The sequence below is a fragment of the Silurus meridionalis genome, chromosome 11, assembly GCF_014805685.1.
Source record: "Silurus meridionalis isolate SWU-2019-XX chromosome 11, ASM1480568v1, whole genome shotgun sequence".
In the NCBI taxonomy this organism is placed as follows: domain Eukaryota; kingdom Metazoa; phylum Chordata; class Actinopteri; order Siluriformes; family Siluridae; genus Silurus; species Silurus meridionalis.
The window spans coordinates 12,118,256-12,131,115 of NC_060894.1; the positions used below are offsets into that span (position 1 = coordinate 12,118,256).

General features: G+C 35.1%; 2 protein-coding genes across 4 annotated transcripts in view; one reads left to right on the top strand and one right to left on the bottom strand.

The window, feature by feature from the left end:
- Window positions 1-428: 428 nt before the first annotated feature.
- rnft1 (ring finger protein, transmembrane 1) lies at window positions 429-7,596 on the top strand. 2 transcript variants are annotated; one of them, XM_046860691.1, is made up of 9 exons: window positions 429-625; window positions 3,812-4,242; window positions 4,346-4,422; window positions 5,499-5,599; window positions 5,702-5,855; window positions 5,936-6,094; window positions 6,420-6,485; window positions 6,695-6,796; window positions 7,315-7,596. In XM_046860691.1, exons 1-9 carry the CDS (start codon window positions 600-602, stop codon window positions 7,447-7,449), a joined length of 1,251 nt encoding a protein of 416 aa, XP_046716647.1. In that variant the 5' UTR covers window positions 429-599; the 3' UTR covers window positions 7,450-7,596. The 2 variants fall into 2 exon arrangements, with proteins under 2 accessions (XP_046716647.1, XP_046716648.1); XM_046860692.1 differs by having other exon boundaries at window positions 448-498.
- A 3,889-nt stretch (window positions 7,597-11,485) lies between these two features.
- ints2 (integrator complex subunit 2) overlaps window positions 11,486-12,860 on the bottom strand; it is a 33,412-nt gene continuing 32,037 nt past the window's right edge. For both annotated transcript variants that reach the window (XM_046860689.1, XM_046860690.1), the window contains exon 26: window positions 11,486-12,065. In XM_046860689.1, coding sequence (XP_046716645.1) covers window positions 11,884-12,065 — 182 coding nt within the window. In that variant the 3' untranslated portion in view covers window positions 11,486-11,883. The remainder of the gene's footprint in view (window positions 12,066-12,860) is intronic.

Below are 12,860 nucleotides of genomic sequence, written 5' to 3' on the forward strand. Positions count from 1 at the left end.
TGCAGGGTGGTTATCTCTCTCTCTCTCTCTCTCTCTCTCTCTCTCTCTCTCTCTCTCTCTTTACTCTCTTTTTTTCCCTTTCTTTTTATTTTTTAAATATCCATTCCCTCTTATGCCCATTTCCCGTACTTGTTTTATCCGCTGTTTTTTTCATGCATCTATAAATTAAGCAGATTCTGCATTATGGTGGGTTGAGTTATTTAAACTGGACATTTTTTAACAGTAAGATTTTTTATTAACACGTTATACATATTTCATTGAAGTATCAGTATCGGTATCAATATCGGATCGACAAGTATTGCACATCCTTAGTGACACCCCACCGGTCCGTGGTGCAAAAATGTTTAGGGCCGCTGCCTTACACTGCAGTTTTATGTAGTCGTTATTGTGTATGTGCAGAGGGACCTTTATTCTGAAAGGGTGTCATATTGTCGGCCATGTTGGAAATGTCATTTTCGTGCTACAGTGGAGGGGATCCTCTGGTATTTAGAGAATTATGTCAGTAATTTGTTAGAGGTTTTTGTTGTGTACTTTTTAAAGTTTTCTTCTTGTCAGTTAACACGTTGTTTCGCTACTTTAATGGAATTTAGTGGTGTGTTATGAAGCTCCGGCTGCAGTATGGCAGGTAACGTTTTCTGCTTTTGTGTTTAAAGCAGCAGCAGATTGTGTGCTAATACTCAGTATATGCTATGGTTCGTTAACTGATATGAGTTTACTTGCTATGGAATGTATATACACACGTAGTACATTTTTATGTCCAACTAGTACGATTTAGATATGTACAGTATCGGATATATTTACATGCGGAAGCCCTAACAGGCCATGCATTTTTTTTGTAAGCACACCTTCATTTTGTTATGATCTCAGTATAACGAAAGTTCTTTGCTCGTGTTGTCGATATCACAAAGTATATCTTTTATACCATGTAATTCTACCACAAGGAAAATCTGGCGCCTTATGAATGAAACGAGTTTTTTGGGTGAAGGCGTCTTTACCAACGTCATCATAATTAACTATTGTACCAGTGTATAGATGAACTTTATTTGAGCATTAAATGGTCAATCTTACAGTAATCTGCACTTTACAGCACTGCTTCTCAAACATCATCAGAGAACCCTGATGTACTCTGCAAATTAGATTAACTTTTAATATGTTAAATAATATTTAACCTGCTTATTGTACCATGTTAATCGTTTGATTATTTTTTCATTAGATTCTAGTTATCAGTATTTATATTTGATAACTAATCGACAAAATAGTTATCATCAATAATGAAATAAGAATAATCAATACTGAAATTCGTTGTCAACAATTGCCATTATTGATTAGTTGGGCTGGTCAAGTTACGTCTCAGCAGGACTGCAAGATAATACGGCCGCTTGCGAAATGGCGGAGAGTACAGGGTCAACCGGCAGCAGGAAAAGAAAACACACCTGTGTCACGGATGAAGGTAAAACATCAGCATGGTAAGTAAAAACTGTATAATCCTCATCATGTGAAAATGGTACAGTTTAATGAAGTGCAATTGTGTAAACTGTTTGTTTATAACTTTAGGACAGTCGCACTGGATCTGTTCTGTCTTGACTCGCGAGCATCAGGTTGAAATCACTTCGCTCACGACATCGTGATGATTCAATTAAAACGGTGTGAACAAACAATAATGAATTCTTATGCATTTATATAGCATTTGTACGGTGGCCGTCAGAAAACAATCAAAACAAATTAGAATACACAATAACAAATCCAAAAAAACCCAAATGAACAAATCAGAAAACAAATTAACAAATGCAAAAACAAATGAACAATTTCAAAAGCAAAATACTAAATACAGAAGCACGTTAACAAAGCCGAAAACACAACGACAATTTAGACAAACCAGAAAAGGTAGGTATGGTTTGCAAACGAAACACTTTCCGATCATTGGACAAGACACCTGTTATTCAAGATATACAGGAAGTACAACCGTCTGCAGCAGGAGAAAGTTGGAACGTATGTGTAAAAAGTGTACAAATTCTTTGTCATGATATACTGCAGCATCTCCAACATCACAATGACCTTCCTCAAAGTAGCTTTGAATTAATTCTATTTTCTCCTTGCTTGCTTATGTTTACTTCTGTGCACTAATCAAAATAAAAAATAGTTTAAAGTTAACGGAAATCTTTACACATGTACAAGAAACAAAGTGATAAGATTTCATACTTCCAGTATATCTTGAATGACAGGTGTCTCATCCAATGATCATTAAGTTCCTATTCACAAACTATACCTACCTTTTCCGAGTTGTCTGAATTGTCTTTGTATATTCTAATTTGTTAATTTGTTTTCTGATTTGTTAATGTGTTTTGCACTTCTTGGCCACTGTACATTTGTCTACAACAACAATTTATCTGTTTTCAAACGTGATTTACTGCGGCTTCACTACGCTCAAATGCTTGTTTTTAATGTTTGTATATTTCATTTACCATTACATTTTTATACAAATTCAAATTAATTATATATTCTAGATGCATATCTAAAAATGAACAGAATATCTGTGTATTTAAACAAAATGGTCAATTGTCATGTGGAATATATAATTAAATTTGAATAATAATTAAATGATATATGCATAAATTAAAAACACGCATTTGAACGTAGTGAAGTCACAGTAAATCAAGTTTGAAAACTGTTGTTGAAGACAAATGCTATAAAAAGAGAATGGAACAGAGAAACAACAGCAAGCTAACAGGCTTGATTAAAAACAAGGAAAGAAATACGCATTGGTGTACAAATGCATAAGAATTTGCTGAAAACCACAACAGTGACTATAAATGCAATTGTTTATTGCTGCTGTTATTTGCTGTTTTTAGATTTAATGTTAGTAACCCTGGTGGTCTAGTGGTTAAGATGCAGCGCTCTCACTGCTGCAACCCGGGTTCGATTCCCGGTCAGGGAATTGTCCCCAGCCACTCTCAGTGCCGGTCCCAAGCCCGGATAAATTGGGGAGGGTTGCGTTAGGAAGGGCATCCAGCGTAAAAACGTGCCAAATCAAAACGTGCGGAGGATCCGCTGTGGCGACCCCTAATGGGAGAAGCCGAAAGAAAGAAATAAAGAAAGATTTAATGTTAGTATAGTAATAAACTATACAATTTTCATGATGAGGATTATTCAGTTTTTGTTTACCGTGCTGATGTTTCAACTTTCAATCGTTGACACAGGTGTGTTTACTTTTCACATGCTTGTGCATCCTTGTGGTATTTCCATGCCACACGAGGTCCGCTTTGCATAATTTCCAGGTACGGTTTTCTTTGTTGTGTTTAATATAAAATGCTCCTATGCCTTAGATGACTTGGACGCACACTTTTTCCTGCCGCCGGTTGACCCTGTACTGTCCGCCATTTTCAAGCGGATGTGTTCATCTTGCCGTCACGCTAACCCATAACTTGTGCAGCCCAACTAATCAATAACGGCATTCGTTTTAACAACAAATTTTATTATTATTATTGATTTGATCAAATAGTTGTTGCAGCCCTAATACATAAATACCCTGAATATAGTTATTATAAGCAAAACAGCTTATTTAAAAAAGTTTTTTTATCCTAAAAATCGATAATCAAAAGAATGTGTTGCAGCCCTACATGTAATGTTGATTACATAAAGAAATCAACTTGTGATCACAAACACAATTTATAATGAGAAAAAACGTTAAAGTAAACAAGAATGAACAAAAACAATTCATGGCCAATTTGTGCTTTTGAGTTACATGCTGACAAGTTTGTATTAAGCAGCTTTATTCTAGTAAAATCTTGACAATAGAAAATAAATATTTCAGGGCAGCCTCTCATGAGTCCAGTAGAGAACTGACTCCGAAGGAATCAGCTGGAATGTCGACTGAATTGAGCTCTCAGGATGGCACTGATATGTCACTCACTTTACAACCTGAGCTCATGATGAATTCAGGAATATCCAACAATGTGGAGAACATGGAAGGCAGAGTCCCCATATGCAGCTCATTATCAGGAGAAGAAAGCAGTACTGGCTCTGCTTCCCGCCGGCTTAGACCTACAGGCCACAGCCACTCTCGCTCCCACAGCCGTAGCCACTCTCACACGCATGCTGAGGCTGACCGATCACACTCGGACCATGACGCGGGGGAACCCACTTCTTCAATCGCAGAATTGCGCTACCTCTTTTGCTGGGTGCAGAAAAGTTTCCCTTTTATCATTATCATTTGTTCAAAACTGATTTTACAGCATGCTTTGGGTAAGCATATTAAAAAGAGTACCAGAACAATTGTTTCAACAATTATTTATGAGTAGTCTCTATATTCAGCCTAAATCTTATTTATTTTTTTACCCTGTTGCAGGGATGGCTGTAGGACTTGGTCTCTTTATAACATTCCTGTATGCAAATAAAAATATCCAGGGACAAGTTTTTCTCCAGGTAAGAGTTTTCACATAATTGCCTTAAATTCCCATGCAGTAATTTGGACCCTGCAGTAATGGCCTGAAAACTTTAAATGTAGTTGCAATATACTGTAGAGTATCCTGAGAGCTGTTCACGGATAAGAGTAAGCTGTAGCATGTTTTAAACATACAGTAAATACACACGCTTTTGAAATTGCATTTTTTTTTTTTTTATATATAAAGACAGAAATAACATGCCTGTCAGTCTTGTTACATTTTTAATGTTCTTTTCCAAAAAAAATAAATAAATCCAGGGGAAAAGAAACATTTAGTAATTAGAAATAGTTGAATAGAAAAAACTATTTTTAACTAGCTGGATTGCATATGTCTGCACACTTCTTCTAACTAATACTTTGTGGAAGCACCTTTTACATTTATTTATTATGGCAAGTCTTTGTAAATATGTCTTGATAAATTTCACACTTTACCCCATTTCTCTTTTGCAAAAAAAGTTCAAAGAAGATTTGTAGCTTTCAACACTAAAGTCTTTTTAACACTTAAGTCTCACAGTTTTTTTGGCAACTGTTTGTGGCCCATGGCTCTTAGTAGAATGAAAACACAAACATTCAAGCAAATACTAGCGCAACAGCTGCCCTTCATCAGTTTCTTATTAGAATCACCTAAATTCATGGTAGATGTATGCCATTTACCTTCAGGCCTAATTTAAAATGTGACTGGTTAAATCTAAGGACATTTAAAGCCCTGTTATTATGAAGGGGTTTGCAGACTTATGCAATCAGGGTGTTTTTCTGTTTTTTTCTTTTTTTGTTTAAAATGTTCCTAATTATTACATTTTGTTACTGGATTTTTGTTTGTTGGAAAATTACATTAAATATATAACAAGTCAGAAATTAGTTATTTCTGTCTCTAACAAGTCTGACATTTTTATTTCTGTCTTTATATAAAATAAACTGCAGTTTTATAAGGGTGCATACATTTAATATCCATTGTATTTGTCAACAGTCATCGAATGCAACACAACAGCTGCATAGCTTTTTAACTATCTGCAAAAATGCTTTAGCTTTAACATGAATGCTCTCTTGTCCTTTGAAGGATCGTCGGTCGAAGCTTCAGTGTTTATGGCTTCTGTCCTTCCTGATGGCCTCCTCCCTACTTTTCTATTACACATTTAAGACAGATTCACTTTATTACTGGTTTGTAATATTGTCCTATTATATATTTGACTTTTTTTTTTTAATACAAGGCTTGTAAATTTAAAATTAGATATTGTATTGTTCTGTTTGTCTCTTTCTTAGCCTCATCCTTATGAACCCCCATGTTGAGCCTATGGATTTCTGGGATGTTTTATGGATTGTGGGAGTGACCAGTTTCATTGTGAAATTTCTCATTATGGGATTAAAGTGCCTAGTTCTTCTTCTTCCTGCCTGTGTCATGGTGTACAGGAGACGAGTAAGAGTTTGGTTTGCTATAGAATACAATTTTAATTAAATTGCACTGTGTATTCAGTATATTCTCTCTGCCCTTTGCAGGGTCAATGGTATATGTTCATAGAAGAACTTGGGCAGTTTTATCAAGTAATTGCCCCTGTGCCTCCCTGGTTCTACTACCTGCTTAGATCCCAAAAGGTTGAAAGCTCTGTAGGAGTTACCCTTGATATTCTGTTAGCTTTGTTTTACATAATTCTGAAGGTAAGATTGGAAGGTTACATTTCTAAGTAAACAAAACATTTTAGACTATGTGTATGGATGACTATAAAAATGGAAAATATTTTGTGATTAAGGAAAATTATTATTTTACTGTAAAATGTATCCATTGTGAATTTTATTACATTTAGATTTTTGTACTATAGTTATTACAGTTGTTCTGAGTAAAACAATTTATTTATTTATTAAAACAAATAAATATTTACTATTTATTGAAACAATGTGTAGACATTTGTCAGTTTCTATTTTTTTTTATAATCTCTCTAGCTTTCCAAAAAAATGTATTTTTTTTATATTCAATTCCCTTTAGCTTTTGGAACTTTTCACTCACGTGGGATCCCTGCAGACCACAGTACAGATGTTTCTCAGTTATGAGGTATGACAGATTTGTATTGTTTGTCGTTATTTGCAATTAACATTTATATTTTTAGATTTGGCTTTTTAGGGACCGAATTTATACTATTAAATAATTTTGCACCAGTATTTATAACTTTAATCTTGTCATCTAAGACATGTACTTTTTAATTAATATTCATTACTATGTACATTTTTATTGTTTAAATTTTAAATCTTGCTTGTTACAAGGTGAACGGAGCACCTGCAACTCAGTCCCAGTGCAGTGGTGCTGGAGACCTTTGTCTTATCTGTCAATCCAAGTTTAAGCAACCTCGAGTTCTCTTGTGTCAAGTGAGTCTGTGATCTTTGTCCTTTAAACCTTCCATGAGCAGCTTACATAATAGGTTGATCAAGATTGTATTGTATGCACAGAAAGATGTGTTTATTGTAACAGTGATTTACAGTTTTACTACTAGTATTTTCTATAATACTTTACTTGTTTACTTTACTTGTTTACATACAAGCAGATATTTGTACAAGCAGAAATCTGCCTGTGATTGATGAAACTGTTAAAATGGTTTTTGATCTGAGGCACTGTGATTTGTTCCTGTTTAAATCGGTAGAGCACGTGATTCGTTTCCACATATGTGGTCAAAAGTGGAATTTTAGTTTTACCACCCACTGATATTGATACTATATATATATATATATATATATATATATATATATATATATATATATATATATATATATAATATAAAATTTATTTATTTATTTATTTTTATTTTTTTGTGTGTGTATTTATATATATTGTATATTTAGAAGTTTGTTATTTAAAAAAAAAAAAATATCACATTGTCTTTTGACAGCACATCTTCTGTGAGGATTGTATGGTGGTTTGGTTCAATCAAGAAAAGACCTGCCCTCTCTGCCGGACCACGATTACTGATAGGGTTCACAAATGGAAAGGTGGTGCAACATCAGCTTATTTACAAATCTACTGAGATACTGAATTTCATGCCTTAATGTCTGGAGAAAATATTTCCTTTACCAAAACAATCGAGTAAGAGGAGACAAATGTGAAAAAACTGATGCACCATGACAGAATTAATGCAAACAACAAACGTGCCTTATAAACAGGTTTTCCCTCATGCTTTGTGCACAGTGGGCCTCATTTTTTAAGCCAGATACAAAGTTTTGCAAAAGTTTGTATGTGCATTTATATGATCTTCTGAGTGTGTAAATATACACATACAATTACAGTTTTCTATAAGTTCAGTTCAATTTGCTTTTTTGAAATTTCCCTCATCCAAATAAAGTTCAAGCAGTTGATCTTTTCAGGGAATTTAAGCTGGTTATGATTTGGTTCTGTTTGTCGAGGCATCTAGTCAGTTTTCTAAAGCATTGGTTTAGCCTCTCCCAGTAGCAAAGAAACTTTCAGTTTTGTCAAGTTTGTGAATCCAGCATAACTTTTTTTTTTTTTTGTAATTTAGCTTGCACAAACTTTTATACTCATCTTTATTAAAAGATTGATGTATGAGGCCCAAAAACAGTTTGGATGTAGAGGTTAGAGCGCTGTGATCAGTATACAAATACTACTTCACATATAATTACATTTTTTGTTTCAAACTTAATGCTTTTATGTACGATTTTGGATGAAATATATCTTGATTTACTTTCATTTGATTCATACCAGAGAACAAAGACAGCTATTCTAAAGATTTATTGTCAATTCTGATGACTTTTTGGAAGTTAATATTTGAGTAATGTCAAGTAGCATACAGAAGTTCCACTGCAATTTAGTACCACTTGAACTTAAAAAGTATTAATTGGGGATTCCAGTTTCATAGAATACTTTATTTTGTTGGATTTGCAAAAGTTATTTTTTTGATGAAACGCTCTCTCTAACTTTTTGAGTTATATATTGATGAAATCTACAAAATATTTATAAATAATTAACATACTGGGTGATGGTGGTCAGCAAAAGAAAAGTAACTGTTTTGTACATTGTATTTTGATTTGATTTTGTCCCAAGTCACACACACATTTATTTATATTATATATATATACAGGGAGTGCAGAATTATTAGGCAAATGAGTATTTTGACCACATCATCCTCGTTATGCATGTTGTCTTACTCCAAGCTGTATAGGCTGGAAAGCCTACTACCAATTAAGCATATTAGGTGATGTGCATCTCTGTAATGAGAAGGGGTGTGGTCTAATGACATCAACACCCTATATCAGGTGTGCATAATTATTAGGCAACTTCCTTTCCTTTGGCAAAATGGGTCAAAAGAAGGACTTGACAGGCTCAGAAAAGTCAAAAATAGTGAGATATATTGCAGAGGGATGCAGCAGTCTTAAAATAGCCAAGCTTCTGAAGCGTGATCATCGAACAATCAAGCGTTTCATTCAAAATAGTCGACAGGGTCGCAAGAAGCGTGTGGAAAACCAAGGCGCAAAATAACTGCCCGTGAACTGAGAAAAGTCAAGCGTGCAGCTGCCAAGATGCCACTTGCCACCAGTTTGGCCATATTTCAGAGCTGCAACATCACTGAGTGCCCAAAAGCACAAGGTGTGCAATACTCAGAGACATGGCCAAGGTAAGAAAGGCAGAAAGTCGACCACCACTGAACAAGACACACAAGCTGAAAGCGTCAAGACTGGGCCAAGAAATATCTCAAGACTGATTTTTCTAAGGTTTTATGGACTGATGAAATGAGAGTGAGTCTTGATGGGCCAGATGGATGGGCCCGTGGCTGGATTGGTAAAGGGCAGAGAGCTCCAGTCCGACTCAGACGCCAGCAAGGTGGAGGTGGAGTACTGGTTTGGGCTGGTATCATCAAAGATGAGCTTGTGGGGCCTTTTCGGGTTGAGGATGGAGTCAAGCTGAACTCCCAGTCCTACTGCCAGTTTCTGGAAGACACCTTCTTCAAGCAGTGGTACAGGAAGAAGTCTGCATCCTTCAAGAAAAACATGATTTTCATGCAGGACAATGCTCCATCACACACGCCCAAGTACTCACAGCGTGGCTGGCAAGAAAGGGTATAAAAGAAGAAAATCTAATGATATGGCCTCCTTGTTCACCTGATCTGAACCCCATTGAGAACCTGTGGTCCATCATCAAATGTGCGATTTACAAGGAGGGAAAACAGTACACCTCTCTGAACAGTGTCTGGGAGGCTGTGGTTGCTGCTGCACGCAATGTTGATGGTGAACAGATCAAAACACTGACAGAATCCATGGATGGCAGGCTTTTGAGTGTCCTTGCAAAGAAAGGTGGCTATATTGGTCACTGATTTGTTTTTGTTTGGTTTTGAATGTCAGACATGTATATTTGTGAATGTTGAGATGTTATATTGGTTTCACTGGTAAAAATAAATAATTGAAATGGGTATGAATTTGTTTTTTGTTAAGTTGCCTAATAATTATGCACAGTAATAGTCACCTGCACACACAGATATCCCCCTAAAATAGCTAAAACTAAAAACTACTTCCAAAAATATTCAGCTTTGATATTAATGAGTTTTTTGTGTTCATTGAGAACATGGTTGTTGTTCAAATTAAATCCTCAAATAAAATTAATCCTCAAAAATACAACTTGCCTAATAATTCTGCACTCCCTGTATATATATATATAAAAATGTGTGTATGTATAAATATATATATTTTCCAAGATAAAATTACCTTGCCTAATGTTCCACCTACTGCTTTGCAATAAACCTGAGTTTTAGAATGTGCATATATTTTCCTACGGTTATAAGAATATTCCAATGTTTCTATATAAAATTAAAAATAAAAAAAAAATGTATATTTTAAAGCAAATATTAAAATGTAATTCATTGTGGATTTGGAAACTTTTTTCACTTTTTATAGTGTTAGACAAAAATCAGTATCAGTTAATTAACTCTTTGGTGGCCAGGCTAATGATTAAAACAATGTGGAATAAACCAGCAGAAACACGTTGTTGGGATCTGCATGGGCGCATGGTGAACCTGGTGTCTGTTGTTTGTGTGTGCTTGTGTGAAGGAAATGTAATAAATCAATATTTAGAAGACCACGTCTTAACCAACTGTATTGCAATTCATTTTATACATACAGTACGCCTCCACTAAACTATTTGTATACCATCACACATGCATGCACGTCCTCAATTTCCACATCCAGCTACACAGAACAAAGTACATTCCTATTCAGCACCCTTCCCTGTCAAAACAAAACTTGTCAGATTGGACATGTATGCAATCAACTGATCATTCACATTTCTGAGGGTTTCTTCTCCTGTAGGTCTGTAGAGACCTAATTCAGGTTTATATAATACATTTGCATTTATAGTAATTTACCCAGAGCCACTTACACCTGAGCAGCTGAGCATTAAGGGCCTTGCTCAAGCGCCATGCATTGGCAGCTTCATGGTGCAGGGATTTGAACTCACAACCGTCTGGATCAGAGGTACATCATCTTAACCATTGCACTACATTCACCCCTAATATGTCTGATACCTAAGAGAGTCTGTATCAGATCAAGACCTGTGCCAGCCAGTTTATATTTGTAAAGTTAAATTAGATTTCTTTTGCCAACAATCCTTTAAAAGATTTGGATGGATGTTTGCATTTATTTGAGAGCTGAGATCAGCTAGACAAGCTTGGTGGGTCGCAGCAGGGTGCTCATGCATCTATTTAATTATATACTCTGAATACTAAAGTTCAACCCTGATACCATGTCTCAATAAAACTCATTCCCTTCATTGTCACTACTCAGCAACAACATATGTCAAGATAAAAAAATATAAGCAGATTCACCTGATATGATCCTTTCCTATTAATGTCTCGATATGAAATCCTCTGGTTGAATAGTATATATAGATAAAGGCTTGACAAATTTTTTTTGCATGAGACGAACATAGTCATACCATAATTCAACTACCTATATTGTAATGCATTGAGAGTTTATGCTTGCCTGATTCATCTCAGGAATGTTCAGAATTTTACAGCGCTAGTCACTGAACCATAAAGATATTAACCACAAACTGCAAAATAAATGTTTTGATAGATTTTATCATAGACAAAATAGCTGTGAAATATATACACACACACACACACACACACACACACACACACACACACACACACACACACGAGTTTAAAAAAATCAAGTGGAAAAGGTATTAAATAAAAAATTTTGTTTCAAATCAATCACACAATACGATTGTGTATACTTTGTAAAGTAGTCTAAAAAACAGTTAACCATCACTAAATGCAAGAAGTTGTTTTGCCAAGCTACAAGTGGCCTGTTTACAGTCCCTGTGTTATCAAGATATAAACAAATGGGATTTAAATGTACTGTATTGAAGAATAAGTTAAAAGTCTTCCCTGATGTGTATGTCATGGCAATACTACAAAAGGCTCACTTTCTAACCCTGCCATGCTTTTTCGTTATAATCCCTGTGTGCTGGTGCTAATGATGTCCATGAAGGTAGCCTCTATACAGTAACACAGCTGAACATCTGGATCAGCTTCACACAGTTCTTCAGCTGATCTCTTAGGCACATCCACGTTGAACAATCTCACATTTGGCTCCAGTGAATTCTGTGGCCTCTCTCTCAAATACTGTAGCCCTATGAAAATAAGATGACAAATTAAATCCTTTATACGGTACAAAGACACTAGGAAAGCAGTGTTGAGCCCATGAATTATATTCCTCCTTACTGTACACACTATAGTAGTGTTTCACAAAAAATATAAAAGATTAAAAACTCATGACAAAATAGCTTAAAAAAAGTATTATATTGTAGCCAAATTAATACACATAAAACAAATGGACAAATAACAATAACTTAAATATACTCTTGCTCAAAAAGACTGAATTTTTTTTTACAATTAAACATTGCATTTGAAGTATTAGTTATGAGGTGTGAACACGTTTTATTTATTTTTATTTATAGTGCCGGTCCCAGGCCCAGATAAATGGGGAGGATTGCGTTAAGAAGGGCATCCAGTATAAAAACGTGCCAAATCAAACATGCGGATCATGAATACGAATGATCCACTGTGGCGACCCCTAATGGGAGCAGCCGAAAGAAGAAGTTATCTGTATTCCACCACTTGAATTTTGTTTGTCGCTATATTACATTAAAGGAAGAGAAAAATCTGACATGATTCCTCCAATGACAAGTTCAGTTCTTTCTTTTTTGCTATATAGTTGAAAAAGATTTGGCTTCGAGTTCAAACGATAAATGAGATCGTAGATCAGAAATGTAGAATTATACATTACATAGACTTCAGAATTTTTCTGCCGCTACTGTCATGGGCGTAAATTTAATTTAACAGTAGGGGGGGGACAATAAATATAAAATTTCTCATTAGCATTTTTTTAAATGGACACAAATAACACAGTCAAATTGTACTTATAT